Source organism: Epinephelus lanceolatus, chromosome 23 (genome assembly GCF_041903045.1).
Source record: "Epinephelus lanceolatus isolate andai-2023 chromosome 23, ASM4190304v1, whole genome shotgun sequence".
Classification (NCBI taxonomy): domain Eukaryota; kingdom Metazoa; phylum Chordata; class Actinopteri; order Perciformes; family Serranidae; genus Epinephelus; species Epinephelus lanceolatus.
In genome coordinates this window covers 2,935,591-2,949,768 of record NC_135756.1, presented here as the reverse complement: position 1 = coordinate 2,949,768, position 14,178 = coordinate 2,935,591, and the positions used below count along the sequence as shown (strand labels likewise).

General features: G+C 40.6%; 1 protein-coding gene across 1 annotated transcript; it reads right to left on the bottom strand.

Moving 5' to 3' along the window:
* Nucleotides 1-1,333: 1,333 nt before the first annotated feature.
* Nucleotides 1,334-12,726, bottom strand: LOC144461763 (adenylate cyclase CyaB-like). The gene is made up of 6 exons (XM_078165178.1): nt 12,579-12,726; nt 9,559-9,721; nt 8,288-8,389; nt 8,057-8,182; nt 7,010-7,051; nt 1,334-1,775 (listed from the first exon to the last, which is right to left on the bottom strand). The coding sequence occupies exons 2-6, from the start codon at nt 9,712-9,714 to the stop codon at nt 1,677-1,679; spliced, it is 525 nt and encodes a 174-aa protein (XP_078021304.1). The 5' UTR covers nt 9,715-9,721; nt 12,579-12,726; the 3' UTR covers nt 1,334-1,676.
* Nucleotides 12,727-14,178: the final 1,452 nt, after the last annotated feature.

The following is a 14,178-nucleotide window of genomic DNA, read 5'->3' as shown; positions in this document are numbered from 1 at the left end:
TGCATTTCACACAGCACAAAAATTTGAACATCCACAACTCCCACCTCCCTCCAAAGGCCTACTCCCCCCTCCTCCATTACATCTATGATAGACGTAGGTGTTGGCAAGGTAACGTTAGATACACGGAAGAGGAGAGCGAGTGTAACGTTACAACCAAGACAGTCAAACACAACCCCGACGTTTTAAAACTCAACCGGAGTCAGTGATGACTGATGAGTTTTAGAATAAGGTTACAGTGCTAACGTTGGATAGTAGTGTTAACGTTACTAGTAAGTGGAAACGCACAAGGATGATAACGTTAATGTTTCAGAGGCTCCACTACAGTAGGCTAACATTAGATAGTAGCGTTAACGTTACTAGTAAGTGGAAACACACAAGGATGATAACGTTAATGTTTCAGAGGCTACGCTACAGTAGGCTAACATTAGATAGTAGCGTTAACGTTACTAGTAAGTGGAAACACACAAGGATGATAACGTTAATGTTTCAGAGGCTACACTACAGTAGGCTAACGTTAGATAGTAGCGTTAACGTTACTAGTAAGTAGAAACACACACGGAAGATAACGTTAATGTTTCAGAGGCTATGCTACAGTAGGCTAACGTTAGATAGTAGCGTTAACGTTACTAGTAAGTGGAAACACACAAGGATGATAACGTTAATGTTTCAGAGGCTATGCTACAGTAGGCTAACATTAGATAGTAGCGTTAACGTTACTAGTAAGTGGAAACACACAAGGATGATAACGTTAATGTTTCAGAGGCTACACTACAGTAGGCTAACGTTAGATAGTAGCGTTAACGTTACTAGTAAGTAGAAACACACACGGAAGATAACGTTAATGTTTCAGAGGCTATGCTACAGTAGGCTAACGTTAGATAGTAGCGTTAACGTTACTAGTAAGTAGAAACGCACACAGAAGATAACGTTAATGTTTCAGAGGCTACGCTACAGTAGGCTAACGTTAGCCATTAGCAACTGGATGCTGTGTTGTCATATATAACGTTATAGCCTGCGTTACATTAGAGATATGTTACGCGAATGGTTACGTCAGTCGGAGGCCTCCACGTGGGGAAGACAGACAGGACACTCAGCCAATCCGAATGCAATGATTGGTCGGAGTTTTCTTAGAACCATATAAGAATGGTACAATTATGAGTTTTTATCTCTGGTGGAATTCACTTACATTGTACATTCGCCATTAATGTTAACATCTCACACTGTCACGAGTACGAGCCTCTCGTCCGTGAGCAGATGATAGATAGAACTAACTTTGCTCTACATGAAGCTGACACACTGCGAGCTGTTTACATCCATTCACACATAAACCAGATGTGTTTGAGTTCATTTATTTAGAAAAGAAAAAGGTTTTGTTTCATACCAATTAATCAAAGTCAAAGTCAGTCAAAGTGAACAGATCAGACTTTGTTTCAATCAGTATTCTGATTACAGTGCAAATACTACAGATAACTCAGGTCACACAGTATTCTGATTACGCTACTACTGTACTTTAATTACTACACCAGGTCTAAACACAGTTTGTCACTGCTGTACTTCTGACTCCTGTTTCCTACTCTCTGTCTTTACAGCACTGAAGGGTTCTGTCTGTTGTTGTAAGTGCTTTACTCTGGTTTCTGCTTCCTGCTCTCTGTTCAGTCTCCAGATGTGCGTTTGTTTTATGCCTCTTTGTGTCCCTTCAGTAACAGGTCCATGTACGCTCCCGTCACCAGACTCTCCTTAGAAACACCCAGTTTCTCCATCAGATCCTCGGCCACCTTCAAACAAACAGACAAGAACAAGGTAAACTATTGACAACATGATACTCTGCTATTCATACAAACGCATTACAGTAGTGATGTGAAGGTCTTTTCACAACAAGCTTGAGTGATATAAGAACACATCTATTTTAATGAGCCTGTCCACACACAATCAGGAACATTCGTATTTCAGGGTTCCCACAATTCTATGGACAAAACTTCAAAACTTCTTCATGACTTTTCAAGGACCCATTAGAAAGTTTTCATGACCATTCACAGCGTATAACTTTACTTTCAGAGTAGTTGAAATGAAATCAAAATGCGCAGGGGTGATCTGACTGACAGCAGAAAGCCCTGGGCTTCCAGAGTCAATGGCTCAATCTCAAAAAATGCAATGCAACTGAAAAGAAGTAGTGGACACATGGGTATAGACACTTTGGGATACATGACCCTACATGTTTAATCACACTGTCACATTCTTCCTCTCGTCCCACTTGACCAAGTTTTTCACTCATATCAGATTCAAAAAGGAAATAGCGGCCCCAATCTGTACGAACTAATGATGCAGTCGGGCAGTTTAGGTGAACTTGTTAGGAAATATCAGGTGTTTCTGGCAGGCAGGTCATAAATTGGATGCAGTTACATGATGGCTTCTCATTCAGAATGAAATAAATCTGAATGAAATCATTCTGAATTAAAGTCTTTCCAGATAGTTTACATGAGAAATATTCATTCTGAATGAGGGTTTACACAGGAGATCAGTTTAATCGCCTTTATTCGGGTCCGTGAAAGGTTTGGGGCAGGGAAGGACTGGATAGGGGGCGGGGTGGATGTTAGGTGTTTACCGGAAGAAAACACTGTAGTCCTCACTCCAGATAACAAGATGCTTGACGACGCCGTTCTTAGTGCCTTTTTCGGGCATGTTTTGCTTATATTCTTGAAGCAGCAGTACGACAACAACCTTGTTCTGCTAATGCTTCGTCTGTTGAGGAGGAGAAGAGAGATAGAAGACTGTGCTTTCAGAAGCTGCCATCTTGTCACGCACGTGCTATAGAGTGTGCCAGGGCTGACGTCAAAACCCGGAAGTTTAGCATCGTGCTGGTTCCCGGAAGAGAAAGTGAATGTGATTTTTGCATTGCGTTTTGGATTATGTCAGAAAATAAGCTCTGTGGCTAACACAAGTTTATGATACTTACAGGTTTTGTTCAGCGAGATAATCTTCACATATGAACACCTTTCATACCGCATTTGAAGCTTAAATGCGATCGCCAGAAGTAAAAAGCTAATGTTAGGCTTTAACGGACTACATTACGACTCCACGGTCACATGACTCTTGACGTCACCGCCACTAAGCTTTCAACTGATTTCGGCTGCTTTATTTTAAAAACATTGTATAATGGGGAAATCGGACTGTTGAAGCTAAATAAGAAGCTGTAATGGCGGACTGCCAGCACTCTCGCCTGTTCGGGGGTGATGACGTTTAATGTCCCCGACGGGGTTTGTAGTCGTATTGAGCAACTTGTTAGCAACCGCCTTTTCTACGACACATAAAAGCTTCAAAATTCACAAGCAGGGTATTTACTGACGTGTTTTATGTCATAGAACAAAACCTGAAACTCGCTTAAGCTTTTGTTAACCACAGACCTTATTTGAGGCATTTTACCAAAATCCCATTCAAAAAACATATTGACTTTTAGACGAGAGAACCGTAAGTGCTAAAAGCGCTAACGGAGTTCCGGGTTTACTGGCGCACTCTATATACGTCATCGCGCCAGAAGGGCAAGGAAACGAGCATGCGCAGAAAGACCGGAATGAACTTAAAGGGCCAGTGTGTAAAATGGGTTGAAAACAGTGACATCAGTGGTCAAATTCTAGATTGCAGGACTCACTCGCTCACTCCTCCCGTCGGGTAAACGACGGTGGCCTCGTAGGGACAAAAAGCCTTGCGCACGAGTTTTTCAGGAGTAGGTCTATCTAGCTACGAGGTGAATGTTTATTTAGAAATCTAAGCCATGTTACAATATTGTAATGAATCCCTCACGAGCAGGAGACCGGAGGAGCGTTCGGGAAAAGGCCCGTTTATTTGAGCACTCCAAAAACTCCGGTAACACTCCAGGGGGTAAAAGACTCCGTCCCAAACTCTGACTCTTCCAGCGTAACACACACACTTCATACACACATACTCGTTTACCATACCAAGTGGGGACCCCCCTCCCCTCTCTGCTCCGCCAATCTCCAGCCCGCACACTGACTGACAGCGTAGCCGATAAACAGAGCTCAGCTGTTTATTTAGCCTAGCAATATCTCCGGACTATAGTAGCTGCAATGGACGACTTTGAACGCGATTTTGAAGAGTTTCTCGTAGCGGACACAGACCCAGAGCCATACCTGTTTGAGCCGGAGCATACAGATGAGGAACTCCATGTGTTTGATGCTGAGCGGGTGAGAACAGAGGCTGAATGCACAGAATGGGATTCGGTGCTACTGCTACCATCGTTGGGGAGATATATCATCAGGAGGAAAAGCGCCGCAGAGAGTGCATCACAAGAAGTGAAGTTGTGTCTTCTTTTCCTCGCAGATGAGGGTTCGGGTTCATTCTCTCCTGTTGCGTGGTAAGTGTGGTCCATTCGCAAACTTTATAACTAAAAAAACTTTTCACTACTCTCTATTGACGAACTACTAACACTCTCTGCTGTTTCCTCCTCCTTCTTCCTTCCTTCCGCTGTCTTCGTTGGTTCATTTATACACGCGAAATGCGTTCTCTGGCTGGCTGGATTGTCCAAGATGACGACCTCTCTAAAGCAAGGCCCTTGCTATATATATATATATATATATATATATATATAAGCATAATTATAAGGCTACGAAAACCAAATGAACTTTATTTTATAGCGATTATACACTTGTATAAACATATTAATGGGTAGAATATTCAGATTCAGATTCAGATTGACAATAAACCATGCCAAATATTACACACTGGCCCTTTAAAGAGGAATGAGTGTATACAAGTGCGAGAAATTCTTTCATTCGGAATTAGAAACATAATATTCCAGCCCCTTACATCGGAATGAATTTTCAATCGCATTGGCCATTTTCATTCTGAGTTAGGTGTTTACAAGATCACTTTTAATAGGAATGAAGTTTCATTGCTAATGAAAAGGGAATTAAACTGTCCATGCAAACGCACTCATTGACAAAGAAGCATTCTGAGTAGCTTATTAATAACTTTCAGAGACGTATAATAATCCAATTTCAACCGTCTCTCTGCCTCTGAGTCTCTCACACAGCAAGCAGCTTTATCATCAGCGCTGCTGCGCTCAGGCTTTCTGTTATTCAGCTTTTGGACCACGAAACTGTTGAAGTCCGACATATTTGAATTCCTCAGGTCATAATGTCTCGCTGATCCTCTTCCTCCATCCATCTCTCTGTCCCCTCTGCTCGCCTCGTCACCATGGGGGGCCGAGCATTCAGCCGCTCGGCTCCCCAGTTTTGGAACTCCCTCCCCCCTGACCTCCGCAACACGGACTCCTTACCCCTCTTTAAAACTAGACTGAAAACCCATCTGTTCAAACTCTCATACTCCGTCTGATCTTTGCACTGTCCATTGTATTTTATTGTTTGTTTTTATCCCTGTTTTATGCACTTCTGTACTTTTGTAAGGTGACCTTGAGTGCCATGAAAGGCGCCCTTAAATAAAATGTATTATTATTATTATTATTATTGTCAAATAGGCCTGACGCCATGTCCTAACAGCAGGTAAGCATCTCTAGGTCCACACTGAATCTGTTTAATATGCACTTCTGTAACGTCACGTGAACAACCCTCTGAAGACAGGTGAGGACTTGCTGTCTTCTTGTGCTTGTACTTTTTAAACAGGAAACACATTTTATATTGTGATGTTTACCGGAAATGAAATACAAATACATAAGAACAACAGCAGGCAGGTTGTTATCAGTGATGGTCATGAGAGGAAACTTTCAGCTCCTGTTTGCAGTTCGGGTTCAGGTCACTGATTACTGCATGTGGAGGAGGACCGTTATGGCTGTTGATAATGCAGCAAACGTTCATCATTCCACAGCATTATCAAGTTAGATAAGATATAAACTCAACCGTGTCGTCTCATAGTGCTCAGTCTTAACTCTAGCTGCTATGTCCTCAAGTCCCACAATGCTTTGAGTTGCTCACTCCACGCACGTCCCGGTCCAATTCTCTATCTGTGGACAGGTAAGCTGGTTAAATTCTGTTAGCAGTTGTATTGTGAGCTTTCACTTTTGGTTCCTTTTAGCAGGGTATGGAGTAAAACATATTTTTTAAAGCTGTAAGATCAGCAATATTTTCTCAATAAAACAGCTATTTCTGCAGTGAGACCTGCTTCAAAGTTCATTGAGGCCACCTTAAAGACACTAAAAGTTGGATAGCGCAAGGAATGACAATCTGAATGGCAGAAAAGCTCGAAAAATATAAGTACGGAGGAAATGCTCTAAGGCCTGCAAGAGCGACGCGGCTAACTACCCAAACTTCAGGTAACTTGGACCAGGCCTTGCCGACATGTACGGAAAGTGGAGGCTTGTCTGCCGGAGATTATAAAGGAAGAAACTGTGTGGGCGAGTGCTGGCGAGAGTCAGGTGGGAACTTTGAAAGAGCACTGCGAGGACATGGAGCGCAGAATGAGATGGGGCAACATTCGGGGCTCTAGCTCACCTGAGGCCGTCTCTAAAGTTATTAAAGAAGTATTGCAGATGGACCGCTCACACTGCACCTTAACCTGAGGGAAACTGGGAGATAAGCTGCGAGTGATCTTTGCCATGTTACACTACGATGGAGACGCCGTGGAGATCCTGAGGAGAGCAGAGGACAGAGCCCCGCTGATCGTGTTGCCAAAGCCAGAGCCGCTTTTTCAGACAAAGGCACTACGGGGACGTAAAGGAGTTTGGTTCGGCCTGCTGGTCGCAGCCAGGTTGCAGATCTCGTACAAAGAATTTTCTGAGCGCCAGAACTGGAAGATTAAAAATGAGCAGGGCAGCACAAGGTGAACAGGATTAATGATGTGAGTGTTATGTTCACACGGTCAAATGATGATTGTGTGGCGATACAATCTTTTATTTTTGAGGGAACAGGCAACAGATATTCTGTATTTTCATTTCATCCCTGGTGTGTAAAGGCTTTAACAAGTCTGTACTGTGCATTTACTTCCTGTTGGACAGCACAGATGGACGAGCGCTGCGGGTGTTTGAAAAGTTCAAACCTACCTGCTGTCCCTCCTCAACAGTCTGCTCTGGACGCATCACCACCTGAACAAACAAACAAACAGGTTACTCAGTCAATGAGGTCACATTCACTGAGCTCTGGATCAATTCTGTTCACCACACGTTCACTCGCACCTGTTTGTCTTTCAGGGACGCCTCAAAAGATTTTCCTCTGCAGTAACCTGCTCGTCTCTGTGCTGTCTGCTCCACTGGGAAATCTGTCTCTCCCTCTTTCAACACAATATCCTCAAATACTGTAACAACTTTAATAAAGTCAGCGTCAGTCACAACGATGTGACGACATGACACCACAGTCCCTCCACACACCTCCAACTAAACAGAAAATAAAAGCTGGATCAATCAGGAGGTGTTGGGGCGTCTCTGTGGGTTTAGGACGCTGGCTATGTCTTTGCACCGTCCCCCTGTTAACATTCATGGGGGACTTTGGTTGACGTCATCGCTCCTTTCTTCTCCCCTCATTTCCTGTGAGCTCTCTACTCTCTGTACTCACTCTAACAAAAAGGTGTAATATTCCCCCAGATGATACGTATATTTCTTTAAAAATGAGACAAAGGCAGCTCGGCCCCGTCTTTTCAAATGTTCCCAGCTTCTCTCACATTATGAGATACCTTTTCTGATAATTATGGTATTATATCTCATAATTACAAGAATCCCATTTCATGATTAGGAGATCATCTTTCAGAACAGTGCGACCCAGACGTTACAATTATCACAAAAGTTGACTACAAGTTGTTCAGTCGACTCATGACACAGAGAATAATTATAATTTAAAAAAACAGCATCATGAAAAATGACTTTTTCCTTTTGATTAATAAAATGTGCTTTCAGAAAAACTATATTTAAAAGATTAAGTAGGATTAAGTGAGACACATTGGCAGAACGACGTAAAATAAAAGAATCTTTGGTTTTATTTTTGCTTAACGAACGACTTTCTTTCCATTCATTCATTATTTCAGTTGAAAGACAAAAACCTGTATGTGTGCGTTTCAAAGTGTGTATGTTCGGGTGTGTGTGTGTGTGTGTGTTGACCTCCAGCTCCATGAAGTCTCCCAGTCCCTCCACTGTGTCCAGGTGAACTCTGGTCTGACCAATCAGAAACAGCCGTCGCTCCTTCCGCACCTCACCTTTAACCCCGAGGGCGTCTGACAACACAGCCTGGGGGGGCACACACACACACACACACACACACACACACAGTTACTATACTGGATAAACAGCAGTAAATATAACGGCAGAAACAAACACAAATTGTCGTTTTACCCGGAGGCTCGCTGGGTCGCTGGTCGGACTGATGGAGTAACGGGACAGTTTGGGTCCGTCGGTGTCGGGACGCTCGTAGAAGATCAGCTGACCTGACTCATTCTAACAAACAAACAAATAAACAAACACTGAGTTAGTTTTGTACCTGGGTAAAAGATGTAGTTGATTCAGACACCATTTCATCTTTTTTTTTCTATCTTCTGTCATTTTTATTTTTGTGTAAATTTAATTTTTTTATCTTTTGTTTTTGTATTTTTGATATAATTTTCATTTTGATGTAAACTGTTTTTCATTTTATTATCTATTATGATTTTGTGTTATTTTATATATTGTGGTTTTATTTTTTAATTAATTTCAGTTATTTTATTTTATTTTTTGTTTTAATTTTTATTTTGCATGTTATGTTTTGTTAGAAAATGTGCGGTTTTCTCATTTTATTTATTTCATAAAAAATTGTTTTTTTAATTTATTTATTTATATTTCCTTTTTTAATGTATTTCCTTTATTTGTTGTTTAAAAATGTGTTTTTTCATTTTATGTATTTCATTTTTACCTTCAACAATTTTTTGCAATTATTATTTTTTATTTGTTCATTTTCATTTCATATTTGTTTTATTTTGTACACAGTATTTTTGTTAGAAAATGTGTTTAAAAAACAAATATGCTATTGTTGGTTTTTACTCATTCATTTATATTTATTTTTTAAAATGTAATATATTTGTATGTTATTTTTCTTTGTTTTTATTTTTCATTTTGTTTTTTATCTTTATTTAACATTTTTTGCTATTCATTTATTTCTATTTCATTTTGTTTACATTTTTATATTTAAGATGTTTTTCATTGAATTCGTTTCTTAAATTTTATTTATTTTCACATATATATTTATAGTGAGAGGTGCATTTTTTTAATAACTCTGCATTCATCAGGATTAATTGAAGTCAAACCTGTTTAACACACCTGTGCGCTGTCACTAATTACAACACAAACAGTTGCTCCCTCGTATATTAGCCTCATTTTACCTTTTAATGGACATGATGAAGCAAAATGTGACGTTCTTATCACTGTATTATATTAATGAAATATCACTGATCATATATTACACATATTTCCCAACAGTCAGTCGGTGTTATGCTCCCAGTGACCACGAGGTGGAGCCCACAGCTCAGTCTCTGGTGCTGATGTTGGAGCTCCACTGAGACACACACACACACACACACACACACACACACACACACACACACACACACACACACAGTGCACTGTATACGTACCATACAATCTCTCAGCTTCAGTCGTCCTTGGCTGCAGTTGAAGAACGTGTCATGCTGTCTGATGATCGTGCCCTCTGATTGGCTGAGCTCAGCTGCCTTCTTAGCAAACTGCGTCTTGTCGCTCACTTTGGCCTTGATCTCCACGTTGGACGGCATGACTCTTCTGAGCATGTGCAGAACACATTGAGAACAGGTGATTAATGTTTATTTAAAATAAACCGAACTCTGTGACCATCGACAGATCTGTGGACTGATACTGCTCAGTCCCCAACTGTCTGCCGATCAATCCATTAATCAATTAATCCATCTATCTATTGGTACACCTGCTCATGGAAAGGAAAATAAGACAACATAAATAAAGAGTTAAATATAAATTTAGAGAAATTAGAATAAATTAGGACATGGAAATGTAAAGAGACAGTTAAAGAATTTAAAGCAGTAATGCATCAACACTTTTAATCTAATAATTATATAAATATTATTTTGAAATTCTGCATGATGAGTTCCAGTGGTGGAGGAAGTATTCAGCAAATACTACAGAGTGAAAATACTCCTTTACAAAGCCCTGCACTCATGCTCTTATTTAAGTAAAAGTAGAAAAGTCTTATATTATTATTATATTACTGATGCACTTCTGTGTTCATTACTTTAATACTACAGCTGTAAATGTGGAGTTTATCAGCTGATTTATTTTTATTTTTTTGTATTAATAACCTGAATCTGCAAAGTAAATTTAAGACATCAGATAAATAAAGTGTAATAAAGAGTACAATATTTCCCTCTGAGATGTAATGGAGTATCAGTTTAAAGTAACACATACAGTCAGGTCCATAATTATTTGGACAATGATACAGTTGTCGTCATTTTGGCTCTGTACACCACCACAATGGGTTTTAAATGAAACAATGAATACCTGCTTAAAGTGCAGACTCTCAGCTTTCATTTAAGGCTTTTTTCAAAAATGTAGTATGAACTGTGTAGGAATTACAACCATTTCTTCACACAGTCCCCCGACTTTAAGGGCTCATAAGTATTTGGACAAACTAACATAATCATCAATTAAACAGTCAGTTTTAATACTTGGTTGCAAATCCTTTACAGTCAATGACTGCCTGAAGTGTTGGACACATAGGTATCATCAGATGCTGGGTTTCTTCCCTGGTGATGCTCTGCCAGCCCTTTACTGCAGCCGTCTGCACTTCCTGCTTGTGTTTTGGGTGTTTTGCCCTCAGTTTTGGCTTCAGCAAGAGAAACGCACGCTCAGTTGGATTCAGGTCAGATGATATGACTTGGCCATTGCAGAACATTCCACTTCTTTGCCTTAAAAATGTCTTTGGTTGCTTTTGCAATATGCTTCAGGTCATTGTCCAACTGCACTGTGAAGCATCGTCCAATGAGTTTTGAAGCATTTAGTTGAATCTGAGCAGATAATGGTGCCCCAAACACTTCAGCTTTCATCCTGCTGCTCTTGTCAGCAAGACAAGAGCAGCAGACTTCAGCAAGACTTCACTAGAATAAATACAGAGGGTTTATCACAAGATGCAAACCATTGGTTAGCCTTAAAAATGGAAGGCCAGATTAGAGTTTGTCAAAAACCATCTAAAAAGCCTGTACAGTTGTGGAACAGCATACTATGGACAGATAAAACAAAGATCAACTACCAGAATGATGGGAAGACAAGAAAAGGAAGAAGGGAAGGAACTGCTCATGATCCAAAGCACACCATCTCATCAGTGAAGCATGATGGAGGTACTGTTATGTCATGGCCATGTATGGCTGCCAGTGGAACTGGTTCTCTTGTATTTATTGATGATGTGACTGCTGACAAGAGCAGCAGGATGAAAGCTGAAGTGTTTGGGGCACCATTATCTGCTCAGATTCAATTAAATGCTTCAAAACTCATTGGACGATGCTTCACAGTGCAGATGGACATTGACCTGAAGCATATTACAAAAGCAACCAAAGACATTTTTAAGGCAAAGAAGTGGAATGTTCTGCAATGGCCAAGTCATATCATCTGACCTGAATCCAATTGAGCATGCGTTTCTCTTGCTGAAGCCAAAACTGAGGGCAAAACACCCAAAACACAAGCAGGAAGTGCAGACGGCTGCAGTAAAGGGCTGGCAGAGCATCACCAGGGAAGAAACCCAGCATCTGATGATGCCTATGTGTCCAACACTTCAGGCAGTCATTGACTGTAAAGGATTTGCAACCAAGTATTAAAACTGACTGTTTAATTGATGATTATGTTTGTCCAAATACTTATGAGCCCTTAAAGTCGGGGGACTGTGTGAAGAAATGGTTGTAATTCCTACACGGTTCATACTACATTTTTGAAAACAGCCTTAAATGAAAGCTGAGAGTCTGCACTTTAAGCAGGTATTCATTGTTTCATTTAAAACCCATTGTGGTGGTGTACAGAGCCAAAATGACGACAACTGTATCATTGTCCAAATAATTATGGACCTGACTGTATGTTCACGTTAAGTACAGTAACGTTACTTGAGTAAATATACCTGAATGTAACAGTTACAGTTAGTTACCACCACTGCTGAGTACTTTTAACTTGCTTTAAGTATATTTTGATGCCAGTAATGTTACTTTTTAATGCAGTTACACTGTGGAGCTGTTATCTTTACTTAGCATTAGCAGAAACATGAGTAAAGTGCCTTAATGTTAGCTACAGTTAGCTCCAGCATTAGCTTACAGCTAACTCTACAGCATCACATCAGGGCTAACGTTAGCTAGTCTGTTAGCTACAGTTAGCTCCAGCATTAGCTTACAGCTAACTCTACAGCATCACATCAGGGCTAACGTTAGCTAGTCTGTTAGCTACAGTTAGCTCCAGCATTAGCTTACAGCTAACTCTACAGCATCACATCAGGGCTAACGTTAGCTAGTCTGTTAGCTACCTAGCAGCTAGCTGGTAAGTGCGTATTAAACATGGCGGACAGCTAACTGACAGCACTAACAGCGGCTCACTTTAATGAAACATAACCATGTAAGAAGTAAAGTTTTACCTGTTGTCGGTGTCTGTCTGTCTGTCCGTGTGTCTGTCCGTGTGTCCACACTTGATTTTACCGCGAAACACTCCCCCCGGGGCGGAGCAGCGGAAGCGGTGATCTGAGAGCGGCTGACTACAGACGGAGGGAGCGGGGAGACGACACCAAACTGACCGCAGATCAGTGCTGAGAGACGGGGAGCCTCATGAGCACAGGGGTCCTCGTCATGGATGGTCCGCCTCCATTCTATAGAGACGATCTACGTCTGCGCACAGGAAACACAGTAACAGGAAGTGAAGACGTCTCACTCCGCTTCATTTCCGCTGTACCAAACTAACGGCAGCCATCATGGCTGACGTTTAAAGGAACACTCATATCAACCTAAAATCAATCTTTATGAACATTAAACACTCATCCCGATAGATTTAAAGAGTGGTTTGAAGATGTATTCATATGCAATTAGCGTTTAATTTATATTACTTTATTTAATATTATAATTATGTTATATTTGTCACTTATATTAACGTGTACTATCATTTTTATATTATAATTTTGTTTTCACTAATATTATTTTCTTTTCTTATACATATTGCATGGGCATTTTTTTAAATAATTAAAACAAAAAATTCACACAATATTAAAAAAAAGGCTAAACTAGTCAAATACAAAGATCAGAAAATAAATGAAATGACTTTATAAAGCCTATGACATAATAAACAACAGTGGCCTATAGAAACATGAGAAGAAAGAAAATAAAATGATCCCCTAAAGGCCCAGACACACCAAACCAACATCAAAGAACTAGCGGTGATGAAAGCCTCCTGCTGTTTCGCCTCATGTCGCCTGTGTCTCAGTCAAAAAGTTGCACATGTACCCACCACAAAGACTACAGCTAACTGCCAACCAGCACGTACTTTCTGCACCTGCATGAGAGGAAATAACTCTCCGCGCCAGCAAACGGTTGTTGTCTGTAACCGTCACACAAAAAGGGAAACTGGACAACAGTCTTGATGCTAGTTAGCCAGTTAGCACATTAATAACACAATTAGAGCATATTCACCGTGTGCCAGTGAACAATAACACAAACCATCAGGAAACGTTTCTACTAAAGAGAAAAATAATCTGAACTTATGGAACAAGTTTCTTTTGGTTTCACTCCTTCTTGACTTTAGCTCTTTGTTTACGTTCCTCACTCCCATTTCTCTTCTCATGCGCTGAGCTGAACTGCCAATGAGAGTGATTTCATTTACCGACAGGCTCCGCCATCTCCAACACCAACAATGCAGGGCACATCCCAAAAACCAGGGTAACAGACTCTTACCAACAGCCCGTCACTGACTGACGTCTTACTTGGTGAGTCAGGGCCTTAAAATGTTGAACTGCTCCTTTAAAATTTCCTGCAGTTCCTCTGCTGTCCACCAGATGCTGCTCAACCAAACTTTGACTCTATTGAAGCAAATGGGAAAAACTTAATTTCTATTCATGGAGCATTTTTATGCTTCTTTTATTTTTAATTCATGTTTCTGCGCTTGTGATTGGCTGGTTTATTGTGTGACATCATGTTGTCGCTGACAGCGCTTCTGTTTATACATGTTTACCTCCACTGTTAACTATGCCA

Bases quoted from the DNA above. Each gene is read 5' to 3' on its own strand.
- LOC144461763 (XM_078165178.1), bottom strand. From the start codon at position 9,714: ATGCCGTCCAACGTGGAGATCAAGGCCAAAGTGAGCGACAAGACGCAG. The intron at 7,052-8,056 runs GTCAACACACAC...TTGTTTGTTCAG, and splicing joins GAGACTTCATGGAGCTGGAG to GTGGTGATGCGTCCAGAGCA. The intron at 1,776-7,009 runs GTAGGTTTGAAC...GTTTGTTTGAAG, and splicing joins CTGTTGAGGAGGGACAGCAG to GTGGCCGAGGATCTGATGGA.